The sequence below is a fragment of the Danaus plexippus genome (assembly GCF_018135715.1).
Source record: "Danaus plexippus chromosome 18 unlocalized genomic scaffold, MEX_DaPlex mxdp_20, whole genome shotgun sequence".
NCBI classification, from domain to species: Eukaryota; Metazoa; Arthropoda; class Insecta; order Lepidoptera; family Nymphalidae; genus Danaus; species Danaus plexippus.
In genome coordinates this window covers 2,011,026-2,027,025 of record NW_026869853.1, presented here as the reverse complement: position 1 = coordinate 2,027,025, position 16,000 = coordinate 2,011,026, and the positions used below count along the sequence as shown (strand labels likewise).

The 16,000-nt window shown below is 34.4% G+C and overlaps 1 protein-coding gene and 1 non-coding gene across 2 annotated transcripts; one reads left to right on the top strand and one right to left on the bottom strand.

Annotated features, from left to right (window-relative positions):
* Positions 1 to 471: 471 nt before the first annotated feature.
* Positions 472 to 15,627, top strand: LOC116772978 (probable ATP-dependent RNA helicase spindle-E). The gene is made up of 26 exons (XM_061528467.1): positions 472 to 805; positions 936 to 1,130; positions 1,225 to 1,446; positions 1,571 to 1,646; positions 1,763 to 2,055; positions 2,246 to 2,460; positions 2,746 to 2,924; positions 4,445 to 4,608; positions 4,954 to 5,121; positions 5,591 to 5,753; positions 6,176 to 6,303; positions 6,834 to 7,037; positions 7,212 to 7,441; positions 7,596 to 7,653; positions 7,719 to 7,810; positions 8,061 to 8,184; positions 8,760 to 8,975; positions 9,372 to 9,578; positions 10,132 to 10,257; positions 10,339 to 10,499; positions 11,465 to 11,584; positions 11,886 to 12,008; positions 12,461 to 12,608; positions 13,456 to 13,577; positions 14,738 to 14,962; positions 15,433 to 15,627. Exons 1-26 carry the CDS (start codon positions 593 to 595, stop codon positions 15,569 to 15,571), a joined length of 4,311 nt encoding a protein of 1,436 aa, XP_061384451.1. The 5' UTR covers positions 472 to 592; the 3' UTR covers positions 15,572 to 15,627.
* Trnad-guc (transfer RNA aspartic acid (anticodon GUC)) lies at positions 3,253 to 3,324 on the bottom strand. Its single transcript has one exon. It is a non-coding gene; the product is annotated as a tRNA-Asp (tRNA).
* Positions 15,628 to 16,000: the final 373 nt, after the last annotated feature.

Genomic DNA, 16,000 nt, shown 5'->3' with positions numbered 1-16,000 from the left:
CGAGTACGGATTTCGCTAAAAATTGTTGAGAAGATAGCTTGGAACTAGAAGACGGACATAAAATACTTTTCATCCCGTTCAATCGAAAAAAAAAGTGAATAAAATCCAAAATCTGTAAATTACTACCTCTAAGGTTGGACGGATATCGATTAGTCGGATATACTTATATAATTCTGAAACTGACACAGATGAAGTCGCGGGAAAAAACAAGTTATTTATATTCATAGATAGAAATGCAGGACGCACCAAAATGTAGCCAATTTTATTCTAATCGGTAATTTATTTTTGGGCTTGTAAAAATAACCCATTGTGGTTATTTTTAGAAAATATGCATTATATTACAAGATAATTCCGACGTAAACCATAAGTAGATTTTGTATCGATACTTAAGTTTACAACACTAAAAAATTTAAGCTATAGACAAATGTTGTCTTTGGATCAGACACTTAAATATATTTTGTTTATGTTGTCAAGTCGCTCATACTTAAATTTTGAAGTACCCGCGTAGCGGGTAATACTTGCTTATTGGGCTATCTTGGTTGCCTGCTGAGGATAACTTTATACCATCCTTAAAAGCTATTGTGGTTTAAGCATGGAAGAACTTAAAGCGTTTTTTAACAATCCGTGCCCGTCAAATGCTCAAGTAATCAAGTTGCGTGGACCTCTTACCGGTGGGCAAAGGATTACAAAAGATGATCCTATAAATGACTTAAATAGACGAGAAGAACATCGTCAATCAGTTGTTATTAGTGGTACTGATTATGCTCGTGAAGTAAAATTAAAAGAAACTGAAATGTATTTGAAGGTATCTTATATTATTAAAAATTATTTAATTTTACTAAGTGCTTCCTAGGTATGCTTATCAAACATAAGTATGTATGTGGTTATGAGTTTTGTAAGTTTTGTAATAATGTTTAATATATTTTAATACTTAGAATGAGCGAGAGCGTGAGAATTTCCAAAGTATATCAGGCGGTTTAGACTCCATGGAACAATTATCATCATGGGGTGCGTCATTTCAAAACTTGGAGACGTTGACCAAAGAGGCCATGACACAAGTTTACAATAAATACTCCTTTCAAATGAAAGAAGACACAAAGAACTTAGCTATCAATGCCTATCATGACGATGTAAGAAAATTTTTTTTTAAACTAAATAATATTATTAAGTGTAGTTGAATCCTTTCAAATCTTCTCAAAATATAAATTGTTAATATCATCCTAGATTTTAGATAGAATAAAAGCATTTCCAGTAGTAATAATTGAAGGACCCACTGGGTGTGGGAAGACCACTCAAGTTCCACAATGGATATTAGATGATGCATATAATAATAGGAAGCCATGTAAAATAGTGGTAACTCAGCCAAGGAAGATAGCAGCTATATCCATTTCGAGAAGAGTTGCTCAAGAAAGGGGTTGGGATGTGGGAGGCCTTGTTGGATATCAGGCAGGTTTTATCACATACATATATTTTTAAGACAAGTATATGTAGACAATTATTAAATCATTATATCCTTTGTAATAGAAAAATGCGATAGTATATCAACAAAATCCCTAACTCATAATTCCAGGTGGGCCTTGAAAACAGAACATCTAATGATACCAGAATACATTATGTTACAACAGGAGTACTGCTACAAAAACTTGGTATGCTATTAAAAAATCTACCATCAGAACTGTTAATACAAATATTTTGCAGTACATAAAAAAAATAATTAAATATTTGTACCAACTTCAACATAAATTTTCACTATTTCTTACAGTAAATGCTAAAAATATGAATGAATACACACATGTGGTGCTGGACGAAGTACATGAGAGGGGGCAAGATATGGATTTTTTATTATTGGTAGTTAAAAAACTACTTTACACAGTATCACCAAGTGTCAAAGTCATCCTAATGTCTGCTACATTCAATTGTAGAGCATTTGCCGATTATTTCTTGATACCAACACCAGCTGGTTTGCAAATGTCTTCATGTTTGAAAGTCACAAATGATAAACCTGCATTCACTGTGAAGACATTTTATTTGAATCACTTAACAAAGTTTGGAGCTGTGAGTAATTTTATATTTAATAGCCTTATTGGTAGAAAAATATTATTTATATATATTTTTTAAACACTCACAAGGAAAATTAATACTTACCTTATAGAAATATATAATAATGAATTAAAAGATAACATAGCAAAAATTTTTTTTCCAGTAATCCTATAAAAACTTCATATATGAAACAAATATTTTGCAGATCTTACAACAATCGACACCTAAATCTAATGAGCCAGTTATTTTGCCGCCAATGTACCATCTTGTCGTTAAACTGGTGAATGCGTTTGAACATATTGATAAACAAGAGGAGTATAGTGACAGGTCGGAGGCAGACCTGCCCTCAGTACTTATATTTCTGCCGGGCATACATGAAATTGAAGAGCTATATGCTTCTTTAATGGACATTGAACTGAGGTAAATCAATAAAAATACTAAAACTATTGTCTTAAGCAATGTAATCAGAATAAAGAACTAGAAATTAGTTATTGATTTTTATAAATCCCCAATTATCCCTCTTTAAAAGCCTAATTAATAATTAAATGTATTATAAATATCTATAATAAAAAAAAAATATGGAAGCAATCAATTTAATCCAGTGACACCTTTCCACGGACTGATTTTGATGACTAGTAAATGCAATTTGGTGTCCAAAATACATTTTTTATAGAAATTTATTTAAAATTTTAATGTATATTTCAGGAAGAAAGTGGGTGACGAAGAGTGTTCTTCATACAAATGGTGGGTTCTGCCGCTCCATTCGACTATCACAGCTGATGAACAGGTGAGAGTATTCCAAAGAGCTCCGCCGGGACACAGGAAGATCATACTAGCTACAAACATAGCTGAGAGTTCCATCACTGTACCAGACATTAAATATGGTGAGTACATACAATCTACTATGTACATACATACATACAATATCATTATATATATAACAAATAATATTGTCGAACTAATACTTTGATTTTATTGTTTATTTGATTGTAATTTTTTTTTTACTTTGCTTTCTGCTTGTAAAATTCAGTGAAGAATTTCTTTAATTCAAGATCATTCATAATGAACCAGTTTTGAACTTTTCGATTTATAAAATTTGACTTTATAAACAAAAGCTCGGAGAAATAAAGTGCATTTTTTTTTATTGATGTTAATTATATTCGGAAATATGATAAAAAAAAGTATAAGTTCAAAAAGCTAAAAAAAGTTGTTCTCTCCGGCGGGGAATCGAACCCCGGTCTCCCGCGTGACAGGCGGGGATACTGACCACTATACTACCGAAGACTTATATATCATTTGTGAAATTGTAAGCAAGTTTACACTTGATAAGTTATTGTACAGTAAAGATATTCAATGCCGTCTTAACCGGTTTTATTACGATGCAGATTATATACTTGTATTTTTTTTTTTTAATAATGTTTGTAATTCTCAAACATTGTTTTAATGTTTCATATTTCGATACGTTCAACAGAATTTATTGTATAGATTAATCATTCGATCTTATAATTACACTCTGATTTTTTTTTTTAATAAGAAATAGTGCGCTTGTCAACTTTGAATTAATTATGTCATACATAAATGTATAATTCTGAAAGGTTTGTTTTGTCAACCCTGTATAGTCCGTTCACCAGAACAATATCTTGGATTTGGAATCTCCATAGTCATTTTTTTATATATTTCGTTATAAATATTTTCAATGGCATTATAATCTATGTTTTCCGTGTGCTATTATTATTATATTTATGTACTGGTAAACAGGTCTAACGAATGAACTAACAGCAAATGGAAGTACTATAAATGTTAGAAGTATAAAGAGAAGTTGAGTATTAAGTTACTTTCAAGAGAAGCTTCTTTTAGTTTATATCCATAGAATTAATTGAATATATACAAAAAAAAACTTACGAGAGCCGAGAATTGAACTCATTAAATAATATAATAATAAGAAAAACATTAAACGACGGTTTTTAAAAACAATTTATTAGAAATGATTATAAAGTTAAACATATATAAAAATATATGTTATAATTATTATGTTCTCGTTACATACTCAAGTATATATATATATATATGTTATTTTTTGAAAATACTAGCTTACGCTGTTCATTTTTTAACTTTCAGCTCTTGTAATATTATATACTCTATAAATGACATGAATTTACTTTTTTTTTATTACACTTATAGTATTACTTTTTTGAGAATTCTATTCCAGACAACTATATAATTATATTTTATATTATCTCAGTGGGGATTCCAGAGAAAAAAATTAAAGGCGAAAGTTTCTTTACAAAAAGTTCAACAATACTTAACAGTGTTAGATAGATTAAAACATTATCGGCATATCCGCTCTTTGATACCGGGATCCTGCCATTGATATACTCATGAGCCTAAATGCTTGTCACTCCAGTTATCGACTTCTGTCTCATGAAAGTCTTGGTGGCCGATGAGAACACCAATTTTACGTCGCTGCAACTATCCTGGGCGTCGAAGACTAACTGCGAGCAGCGTGCGGGCCGTGCGGGCCGCGTCAGGGACGGCCGCGTCTATAGGCTGGTTCATGAGAAGTTTTATGTAAATGTTCAATTTAAAAACTGACCACGTTAAACTGTTTACGACCTTATTCCCACGATCGATGGTTTAAAGTTAAAAAATCAGTTAGATGAAATGTTATTCCTATGCAATTTCATCAGCTTTAAGTTGAATTTGTTTTAAAATGTGCATTTTCATACTAAATTCAAAGAGTCACGTATAGGCATAGGGGTTTTGGAAGGAGCTAATATGACTTAATTCTTATATTATTATATTAAATAATGGCCTCGCAGTCTTTTGTATATAAAAGGATTTCTTGTACCAGAGTTCCGATACAAGTGTTTTAAGGTGTTCAAAGATAATATAGTTTAATGTTATATGATACAGGACAACCTCCCCCAAGAATGCAAGCCAGAGATCATCCGTTGTCCTCTAGAGCGTCTGGTCCTTCTGTCCAAAATGCTGGACATGGGTACTCCGAGCGATATCCTCGCACTGGCTATGGACCCCCCTGACATGTCCAACATACATCGGACCATATTGGTGCTTAAGGAGGTCAGTTTATGATGGTCATTACAACCCTCCACAAAGGTTTTATATTTATTTTTAGGGGAAACTTTGGCAATAATCGATATATCTACCTACCATTATCCCATAAAGGCAAATATAATCAGGTTCATATATATATATATATATATATATATACGTTACAGCAAATTTGTATAATATGTCCGCTCACAAATTGCCGAGGGAAGATTGTAAATTGTCGTCGTTTTACAATTTGCCCCTTCATTTTTCTCGTTTTAAGTTAGGTTAGGCCCATGTTTATAAAATTCCGAAGCCATATATATGTATAAGTATGTATATCTTGATAATAGTCCCTGTTTGCAGACCAAAAAGTATCGCTAGCGTAATTTCTCGCACCTAAATGATATTGATCTCGTCTGTTATACAAGTTATTGAGTGTTAATTTGATAGAAGCTACGAGGGGTCAGTGATGGTGATGACTGATTCTCATCACCAGGTCGGTGCTTTAAAGAAGACGATGGACGGGGAGTGGTGTGTCTCGGACGGTGATATAACACACTTGGGACGAATAATGGCCAAGTTGCCCCTGGACGTGAGAGTGTCGAAGCTGATCCTACTCGGCTATATATACGGATGTCTCGAAGAGGCTGTTGTTATGGGTATTAATTCGGTTAATTTGATTAATTATATTAAAAAGATAATTTTGCATATATGAAAAATATTGGAATTTTGAGTCTAATTTAATTATAGATCAAACATGCTGATTTTCTTTTTGTCCGAAAAACTATTTTGGGTTTTTTGCATAACAAAAATTGTTTTAATACTGAGTGACCGGAGTTATTTCTGGAGATTTTATCTTCATGTACAGTTTTAGCAATATCGGTTCACCAGTTCTTATATAAGACCTTTAATAATACATTTTCAATTACTTTGGAATATAAATATATATATCTAAGAATTGCTAGTAAAAAAATAAAAAGAATACAATACGTGTCTATTCTATGTTAAATTAAGTTAATATATTTTATATAAAATCAATGTATGTGTGTGTGTGTATTATAGTGTTGTCTTTATATTACAGCTGCCGGTTTGTCCGTGAAGAATGTATTCAGCAGTCCGTTCCGTGAGCGCCTCAACGCCTACAACTCTAAACTGACGTGGGCCGACGGTTCAACGAGCGATTGCATTGCCCTACTTAACGTTTACAAGGTCCGCGGGCTCGTGTCCATTAAGATCATAAGTTGATCAGAAATTATTATATATTTATATTAGGAATTTACATACTATTTACTCACAATTTACGGTCTGACAAGATTTATTTTCTGATATTATTTTTATCAAAAGCGCCATCTAGCGAAACCTTGCAACGTCATGTGTCCTTATATAAACTTTCAGTAGCCAGGTATCACAACACATATTTTTATGATATACGGCGTTGCCATATCGTAAATGTATCGTTTTCAATTCGTCAACGCGCCCCTGTTATATACATATATGAACATAATTAAATTCCGACATCTAAGACTTTCACGAGTGTTCATTTAAATGAAACTAATATTTTCGGATTGCTATGCTTTATTTTATTATATTTAAAACTACATACTGCCGTGACAACGGTTGCTGCAAAGGAACGGAAATAATGGGAAAATAATTAAAATATAGCGTGGTAATGGAAAACATAAGTTTACATAGATATAATAAAATAGTCTCAGTAATCACAAGTCATAATTTGTCGCCAGGTGTGGAATCATCTGCGCCAACAGAAGTATTTCAAGCAGCAAGGCACCAACGAAGTGCAATGGGCGCGTCGGTTCTACGTTCAAGTGAGGGCCTTGAGAGAGTTGGACGATATGGTGAAGGAAATACGGGCGAGGCTCTCGAGGGAGGGCATCCAGCAGGGGACAGCCCCGTGGAACAAACAGGAGCTACCGCTGGTACTGAAGGTACTGAATATGAATTATCATCGATTGAGTATCATGATGGAGAAATAAATATCATAAGAAAATTAAAAGAAAATAATATATATATCAGGATTTCTCAGCATATGTAACGAAACCTAAGCAATAAGAAGGTTTAAATAGTAATTGACAGTATGTAAACATAGACATAATTCGCAGGTTGTGCTAGCGGGTGCATTCTACCCGCAGTACTTCACCCAAGCCAGCACGGACGAGTCCCGTGAGCGCGACGCGGTGAAGGTCGTGGGTGGGCTGGACCCGCGCGGATCGGTGTACCTCCGCGGTCTGCCGGACGCTCAGCCGGCCGAGATATACCAGGCCGCGGTCCGAGCCGCCGTCCACAGGCTGCTGGGAGACGAGCCCAGGGTCACCGTTGACAGAAACAGCAGGTAGATACAACTTTTTTATACATAAACTTTCGCATTCGTAATATTGGTTATATATATATAAGTGTCTTGGTAAGTATTGTTCTGTACTACCCGAATAAAATACATTAATACAAATAATCTCATGTTAAAAAGAATAAAATTAAAAATGTTACAGAAAAATTTACCTCACATTCCAAGACAATGAAAGCTCCAAAACTGGCAATAAAGGAGGTGTAAGTAAAAAAAATATTATGTACATTTATTTAAGGACAAAATTGATTGTATGTTTGTCTTCTAGGATCCTACAATTCCCGGTCAAGTTTTGCTGCCTGTATATAAAGCTGTCAAAGCTAGACAACTTAAAATGGATATAAGGATACCTTTGTTACCGTAAGTAAACAAAGTTAGTGGCCATAAGCGAACGATAAAAATTTGTTACTCTAAGCTCTGACTTAACTTAAATGTTGGTCACCATAAGTTAACAATAAAGTTAATCACAGTTAACAATGTGTATTACCATAAGTTAACAGAATTAGTTACCGTAAGTAAACAAACATTGTTACTTTCATTGTGAAATATTAACTTTATTTGATCCATTATATACTTTTGCTATACAATATAAAAATATATGTTTTTTCAGACTGGAAAAAGCAATAGCTCTATCAGAAGCAATGAAGTCTAAATTAGTTAATATGGATTTAAACAACATGGTGCCCAGTCTGCCGGACATAGACGATACACATTTCGCTCTGAAAATCTCTCAGGTACACACACATATATATATATATTTAGGATTCTAACAAAATCATTAAAAAATATATATATGTCTTATAAAGCGAGTAGGTACTTTTTAATAACAAATGAAACCTCATCTAGAACAAACTAATTATTATCTTAAACAAAAACACCTTAAATAAGTTAAATTAAATTTACAAAGAAAAATTAAATATTGTGGACGCGACAAAATACTTTCCCGCGTAAAAGTGAGCAAACCTGAAACCAGATGTTATCGCTTAACGTCGCCTCGGGTGCGTTCGGGAATTTAAAGGTTCGGTTTCAATTAAATGTGTCTTATCTACACACACACACACACACACACACACACATGTATATATGTATATATAATAGTAAGAAAAGAGTTCTCTTTTTATTCTGATATATATGAGGCTAACTCAATAACAAATTTCATTGAATTAATGACTTATTTGTAAACGCTATCATTGATACACCTTATATGTTAAAATACTTTATAAATATTTTTTTTTACTTTTATTGATATTATTTTATAAAAAGACTCTTAGAGCTGTTCTAATTGTTATTACTCTATATATTTTTCAAGTTTATCAACGTAGGCAAGTTCTGGGTTCAACACGATGACGAGTCTACCAGGAATGAGCTTCGGGAGATCCAGAGGTCATTGAACTCTAGACCTCTTCTGGCTGTCACTGGGGATGTGGCAGTGGACGATCTGGTGACAGCACCGTACGCTGATGGTACCACCACATTGATGTACCGCGCACGGATTACTAGGATACTGCCGAGAGATATGTTAGAGGTACGGTTTATACAGGGTGGAGACGATGATAATAATGAAATACATTTCATAGAAAATTTTCTTCGGTATATCCTGGTCGTAGCAAAAAGAAGCCTTATTGTTGAGGATGTAAGCCCGAATCTGGCTCGTGTTGACAGATTTTTATTGTATACTATCTGTATGTAATTTACAAGTGTTCTGTAATGAACATATGAAAATAATTTACACTGCCTGTATAATCGTCGGTCCAATTGTTACAGCGATTGCAACATCTTGTGTTGAATCTCATCTAAGTTTTACTTTCTTTCTTCTCAGTTATATTTATATAAATAAATCATATATTCCTAATAGTTTTTTTTCTATCTCCTCCCATTTTCTTTATCGTGATATATTATTCCACTATAATGTAATTTCCAGGTGCTGTACATCGACTACGGCAGCGCAGGTCGCGTATCGCGCAGCAGTATACGCGTCCTGCCGCAGGTGTGCTGCAGGCCGCTGGCCTTGTGCTGCAGGCTGGCTGGGCTGGCTCCCGCACCACTGCTCGACTCTCATACACACTGGTCACAACCAGCACAGAAGATGTTCACCGAGCTGGTGGGGAGAGGGCGGCTCATTGCGAAGGTTGTATCAAAAAATATCATATATTAGAACGTTGGCTGTATGAGAACTAGTTCCAGGATAACTACGAAACTTGCTTATATGTATATTATAATAAGAATTACATATTAAAACTTATAACCTATACCTAAGACTACATGATTGCCTCGATGTTAGAATAGCAATACCATTCCATAGCCTGTGTGGTATCAGGAATCTTCTGGTTCACACGGCTTGGTGCTCGTTCCGCGGAGTCAGCGGCGTCACCAGTTATATGATATCTTATCCATACAACGACGTTGCCCCGGCGATGTTCATTGATTTTTTAATATGCTGCCCGTACGTAACAAACTGATTAACAGACTTGTCTTTTATATCTGACTGATATTGATACAACGTGACTAGTAAGTTTTAACATTCAGATATCCAGAGATTGAGATCCCTCACAAAAATTTGTTAAAATGGCAATATTATATACAATTCTATATTAACTTCGCTATTAATTAAGTTTTTTTTTTGTTCAACTATTTATTACAAACAAAATAATGTAGTAATCGTATTAAATATGTTATTACAGGTGTATTCAGTGGCCCATGGCGTAGTGTCCATAGAATTGTTGTCGGAAGGCGGTAAGATTAATATCAACAAGGAACTCCTGGACAAGGGCTATGCTGTGCCCTGTGAAGAAAGCTATGATTCTAAGGTAAAGTAATAGGTTATATGATATGTGGCAGGTTTCGGTGATTTTTTTTTGTTAATATATTTTGATCGTTATCTTTGTCAGCTGAATCACGACCTTAGGGAGATGGCCACAGATTTGAATTTGGCGCAGAAGCGTGCGTACAACAAGGAACAAACCGAACTAGCTTTTACCCAACTACGGGAGGTGGAAGCGCCCATCTATAGGGAATATACATCAGATGTCTGTTTGAAAGGACCGTACAGGTTAATGGATATTATTCCTTATATTTGAAATACTATTTTAATTTATATTACATCTTTTATTACCTAACAAAGAAATTGTAAACAAACCACCAAAAAATAATCGCTATATTAAATTATTTTCTTATTAATCTGCTGTCTATTATAGCTCCTACCTTCAATACTAGCTGTTAATGAAGGAACAGTTTTTCTGTTTTCTGTTATTGCATTACCGATATTTTATCTGTATATGTAACTTCCAATACACAATCTGTTTTCGTGACAGCATGGAACACACAGACAGTTAGACAACAAAAATCCTATCACTTAACCGTGATACAAATAAAATGTTATGACTGAATGAACTTAACATAGATATTACAAATACGGATCTACAATTGTATAACTTTGCCCAAACCGACTTTGTTCCTCTTAAAGAAAATTCCAAATCTTGAGGACATCAACTCGGATACACTGTTACAAACGGCCCCCTCCGTGCCGTGTAGTCCTTAAAATTATTTTTATGACTGATTACAATTAATGACAACACTGAACCGTTGTAATTTTGCAATGGCAACATTTATATATCAACTACTGGGTTCAGCCATTTTGTAAACCATTACTTAAAGTGACGCTTAACATAAAAAATCAAGTCTGAAACTGAAACTCGAACTGTACTTCAATAATCTAAGTATATACATGTTACCGGAGATGTATGAAATCTAGGAATTGTATACAAATCCTAGGAAGTGTGTACAATTCCGCTACTGTTTACGAAATGTATAAATTGTTTGAAAAACTATTTAATGTATATATTTCCTAGGAAACGTGTAATGTTTAAGTATAATATATTTAACACATCTCCCCGCGATTTTTGAAATTACATACATATCTTAGGAATTGTATACTTTGACGGATTACACACATCTCCGGTAACATACACACAACTATCTCTTCCTCATCAATATATCACTTATATATATTTCTAGTCCACTGGAGATGTCTCTCCACAACTTGATGTACGCGAGCCGGAATAAGCAGGTGTTGGTGGAGTGGAGCTCAGTGAATTCCGTGCTCCTAGACACGGAGCCCCAGGAGGTGTACCAGAGGTAATGTAACGTTAACTTACATTGAACCATATCACATTAACATAAAGATCAAAATTGATTAAATTACAAAAGTTAATGAACAAATCCAACTATAATAAATGTGTTATTTCTTTTCAAATGCTACTGAAAGGATTCTTAAAACATTTTATAACCTAGCTCATCACTTTATTTTATAGATGCCGCTGTCGTTCGGTTATAAAATTTTTAATCACATGTATATTTGTGCATGAATTGAATTAATAATTTGAAGCATACGAAGTCGCGAGAAAAACAAGTGTGTGTAGTAATGAGGTGATCGCAGGTTGCTGGTGTCAGCGGAGGTTGGTCAGAGTGCGTCAAGTAGTACGCTATCACTAAGAAATACGACGTTGATGCCAAATATAAGAGGACTGCCCGCTATCATAGCCTTACTGTTCTGTCCGGAGTGAGTAGCTCAATACTTAATGAGATCTAAGATTTTCGCGAGTATTCATTTAAATAAAACTAGTATTATTCGGATTTACTATGCGGATTTTATTATTTAAAAACTACATAATCCCGACGTTTCGGTTACTTTGCAGCAACCGTGATCACGGGCACGAGGGACAGACATTCACACCTCGTCTGCCCGTGATCACGGTTGCTGCAAAGTAACCGAAACGTCGGGATTATGTAGTTTTTAAATAATAAAATCCGCGTAGTAAATCCGAATAATACTAGTTTCATTTAAGCTCAATACTTTACAATAACTTAATTTATTGTGTTTCGGGTCCTTTTTCAATTCGACTGGATCTTGCCTGACTGTCAATTCATATGTTTGAAGGTGGAAATTAAGTCGTAGGTGCTCGCGCTATCTCAGTGTCAGAACGGCCTTTATAACATGACGTGATCTTCCAGAGCGGAACTCCGTCGCGACAGCACGGCGACCCGCTACGTCAGCGTGCTGTGCGGGCTCGGCTCCGACGAGGTTGGGAGGCCGCGTTTCCCCGAACACGACCTACTGGTGGATGTGGACGCCGACCTCTCCGTCGAGGACATAGGACTGGTGGGATACACACACACTCACACACACAGTCACACACACAAACGTAGGATTGTCTACGTAACATACAAGGACATTAATATATACATACAGATGGCTTGTATAATACTCGTGACGGAGCTGACGAATGATGATTTTGTTTGTTTTATTTAAATATAAAGAAAGAAACTAGAAACTTTATCTTTTTTCTGTAAAAATAATATGATTGTGAATCTGCTGCGATTTCAATAACATTAAACCCTCGTAAATAAAAATAAGGTCGTGTTGGCCTGGCTGGAGGTTAAGGGCCGCCTCTCATGAGGGCGCGGGCTCGAAACCTGGCAAGTACCAATGTAATTTTTCCGAGTCATATGTACTATCTAAGAGTATTTAGACACCACTGACGGGCGGTGAAGGAAAACATCGTGGGGAAACCTGGTCTTATAATTTCAAATTATAAAATTGAAATCGCCGACCCGTCTTGAGCAAGCCTGGTGATTAATGCTCTAACCTTCTCCATGCGACAAGAGGCCTTTGCTCAGCAGTGGGCTCCGAGAGGCTGATGACGATGATGATAAAAAATACGCTATATTCATCTAATACGAAGCTGTTAGTTTTAATAAACAAGGTTTTGTTAACAACTGCCTGTACAGTTGTGTTTTGTTACCACACGGAAACCTTATTTATATATCAAACGACACGGGCATATATTTATGTGTTGTCTAATAATCTAAGTAACCGACTATATTATTGAAAAATATACATATATGTGTATTTTCATTATTTTCACTGCATTACAACAACCATCGTTAGTAGAGCCGCCTTAGGTCAGTTTAATCTCTAGATCATATTTTCCGACATTACTCTACAGGTAAACCATATCCGCCACCTGATGGACTACATGCTGTACTGCAGCGAGGGTCAGGACTCGCCGGCCATGGACGACGAGCTAAGGGTCAACGTGCCCAAGTATATACGAGAAGATCTCATGCAGTGAGTTACAAAGGAACCATATTCGTCCATTATAATGTGAACTTTGATAACCAGTATATTTTTAACTAAAAAAAACTAATAATATCGTAAATGTATGCAAAAACCATATTTATATGGTGTAATAATTTTTTATATCGATATATATTTTCCAGTGAACGATTTTACAAAATATCTCTTATAAGATGTTCCATTGCTCTTTATAAATTGTGTACAAAAATAACAGTGAGCTTATGAATATTTTTTGCGGACATATTTTATTTACCATGAAATTTAATTTTAAACTAATAGCATTAATTTGGTAAACATTACGCGGTATTTCTATAAAATTTTTAGAGTATAAGAATAAGAGGTATTCCCATCGATTTGTTCGGAAATCATCATTACTAAGTCAATGGTAAACATCAATTGGTAAAGATTTCTAAGTCAGAATTAAATTTTAGACTCGCCTCATACATTGATGAGGCGAGTGGATCACTTGTATGGAAAGAAAACTACTAACTACCAACAAAGCTATGGGTTCAATGTTAACTAAACTATTTATTTGTGTGGCAAAAAAATAATAAATAATCGCGATTTATTTTTGTCATTTGCCTGTCCGAGCCGTTTAGATCGCTAAATTTAAATCTATGACCAAATAACCCCGCTCTACACTTAACTATAACTAAAGTTCATATGTGAAAGTGCTAAATCACTCACTAGTCACTACTTACAAAATGTGATATATATTACCAACAACTATTTTAGTTATATTTTAACTGACTTCAGTGAAACGGGTTCAAAATTATAATGTTTAAATTATGGTAGCCATTTTGTTAAATTCTGAATTCAATAGAAAGTACCAGAGGGTACTTTAAACTATTCACGACCTAAGAGATGGTATTTTTTTTTTTTGGGTTGTTTAAGAAAAATTTAAACTGTATATCTAGAAAAAATCGTGACATCGTAAGGTTTAAAGTCCTATCAACTAAATATATGATTGCAGTCGGTATTATGATATTTTTACGACATGCAGATAAGAATTAAAAAAAAAATATGCCATTAAATTTATTATCTGCGAGTCATGACATGATGTTTTCGATGTAACCAGCTGTCACCGGTTGATTTTATTACCTCCGATCCCATCTGACCTTTGGAATTGTTAAAAAAAAAATTAACCTCAGGTTGCTACTGAAACGTCGGAAACACCGTGAGACTGAAAGCGTTGTTAACGCCTGGGAATGGAAGTCTATACCGGAGGATGAGCTGTTGGAGATCACTATACCGGATATGGTTGAGAGAGCTGTCGTGTACTCATTGCACTCGCCATTAGAACTACGCCCAAAGGACAGAGACACTCTGCTGGCGTTGAAGAGGGACAACGATGACCTCAAAATGAGAGTCAGCAGGTGAGGGTATTGGGAACTATGAAATATGATAAGAATAATATTAAAATAAAACTAATATTTTCGGATTCCTGAACGTTTTTTATGAGTTCGATGAAAGTTCTCATCTCGTCTGCCCGTGATCACGGATGATACAAAGTAAAAGAAACGTCGTATGTAGTTCAAAGTAATAAATAACGCGTCGTATATCCAAAATATATATATATTTGTAAATGAATACTCGCTAAAGATCTCAAGAATATTTATTCATTAATGTTTTGCATTTATAATACTTGACTACAAGTAGGATTTGAACCTACACTCTTTGGAAAATCGAGTTCCACTTTATCAAACAGTATGACACGATAGCTAAGTTAGCAAAGCAACTCAAACGATCTTAAGGGAGATCGTAGGTTCGAATCCTGCTTATTCATTATAAATGTTTCAATATAACATATCTTTATATCTCTCATAATGTAAACGTATTTCTCCAGGTCGCTGGTGTCTAACGACACCGTCCTAGCGTGCAAGCTGTGTGGATCAACACCAATGCCGGTGCACTCGATGAGAATTCATCTCAGTTCAAATTCTCATCGCGATAAAGAGGAAGACTTCAAAGCTGTGTTATCATAGACTGTAAAACAGAAATTGTTATATAATTTTGACATAAATAAATAAATAAATATATATATCTGTGTTGTTTCTGAGTTATATAATTTTTTTACTTACATATTTTTTTTAAATTTCATTTGAGATTTATTGTTTATAGATCTTATTGTGACTTGACTTACGTTGTTTTGTTCGTGTAATGATTTTGTGTTCTTGACAAATGTCCACAGATTATAAATATGTGCATTTTCTGACAACAGAGTATAAATATACGGTTGGTTTAAAAGGTAATATTCTCATAATTACTATGAATCTATATAAAGTGATATGTTTGTTATACATTTTTGTTTCATTACATTTAAGTTGATTTGTCTTGTTATTTTTTTACTAATAGGTAATAAAGTTAATTTGGAAAAAATATATTGTTTTAATTCAATACTGCCTTACAATAAT

Bases quoted from the DNA above. Each gene is read 5' to 3' on its own strand.
- LOC116772978 (XM_061528467.1), top strand. From the start codon at position 593: ATGGAAGAACTTAAAGCGTTTTTTAACAATCCGTGCCCGTCAAATGCT. The intron at 7,442-7,595 runs GTAGATACAACT...AAAATGTTACAG, and splicing joins ACCGTTGACAGAAACAGCAG to AAAAATTTACCTCACATTCC. The intron at 9,579-10,131 runs GTTGTATCAAAA...ATGTTATTACAG, and splicing joins GAGGGCGGCTCATTGCGAAG to GTGTATTCAGTGGCCCATGG.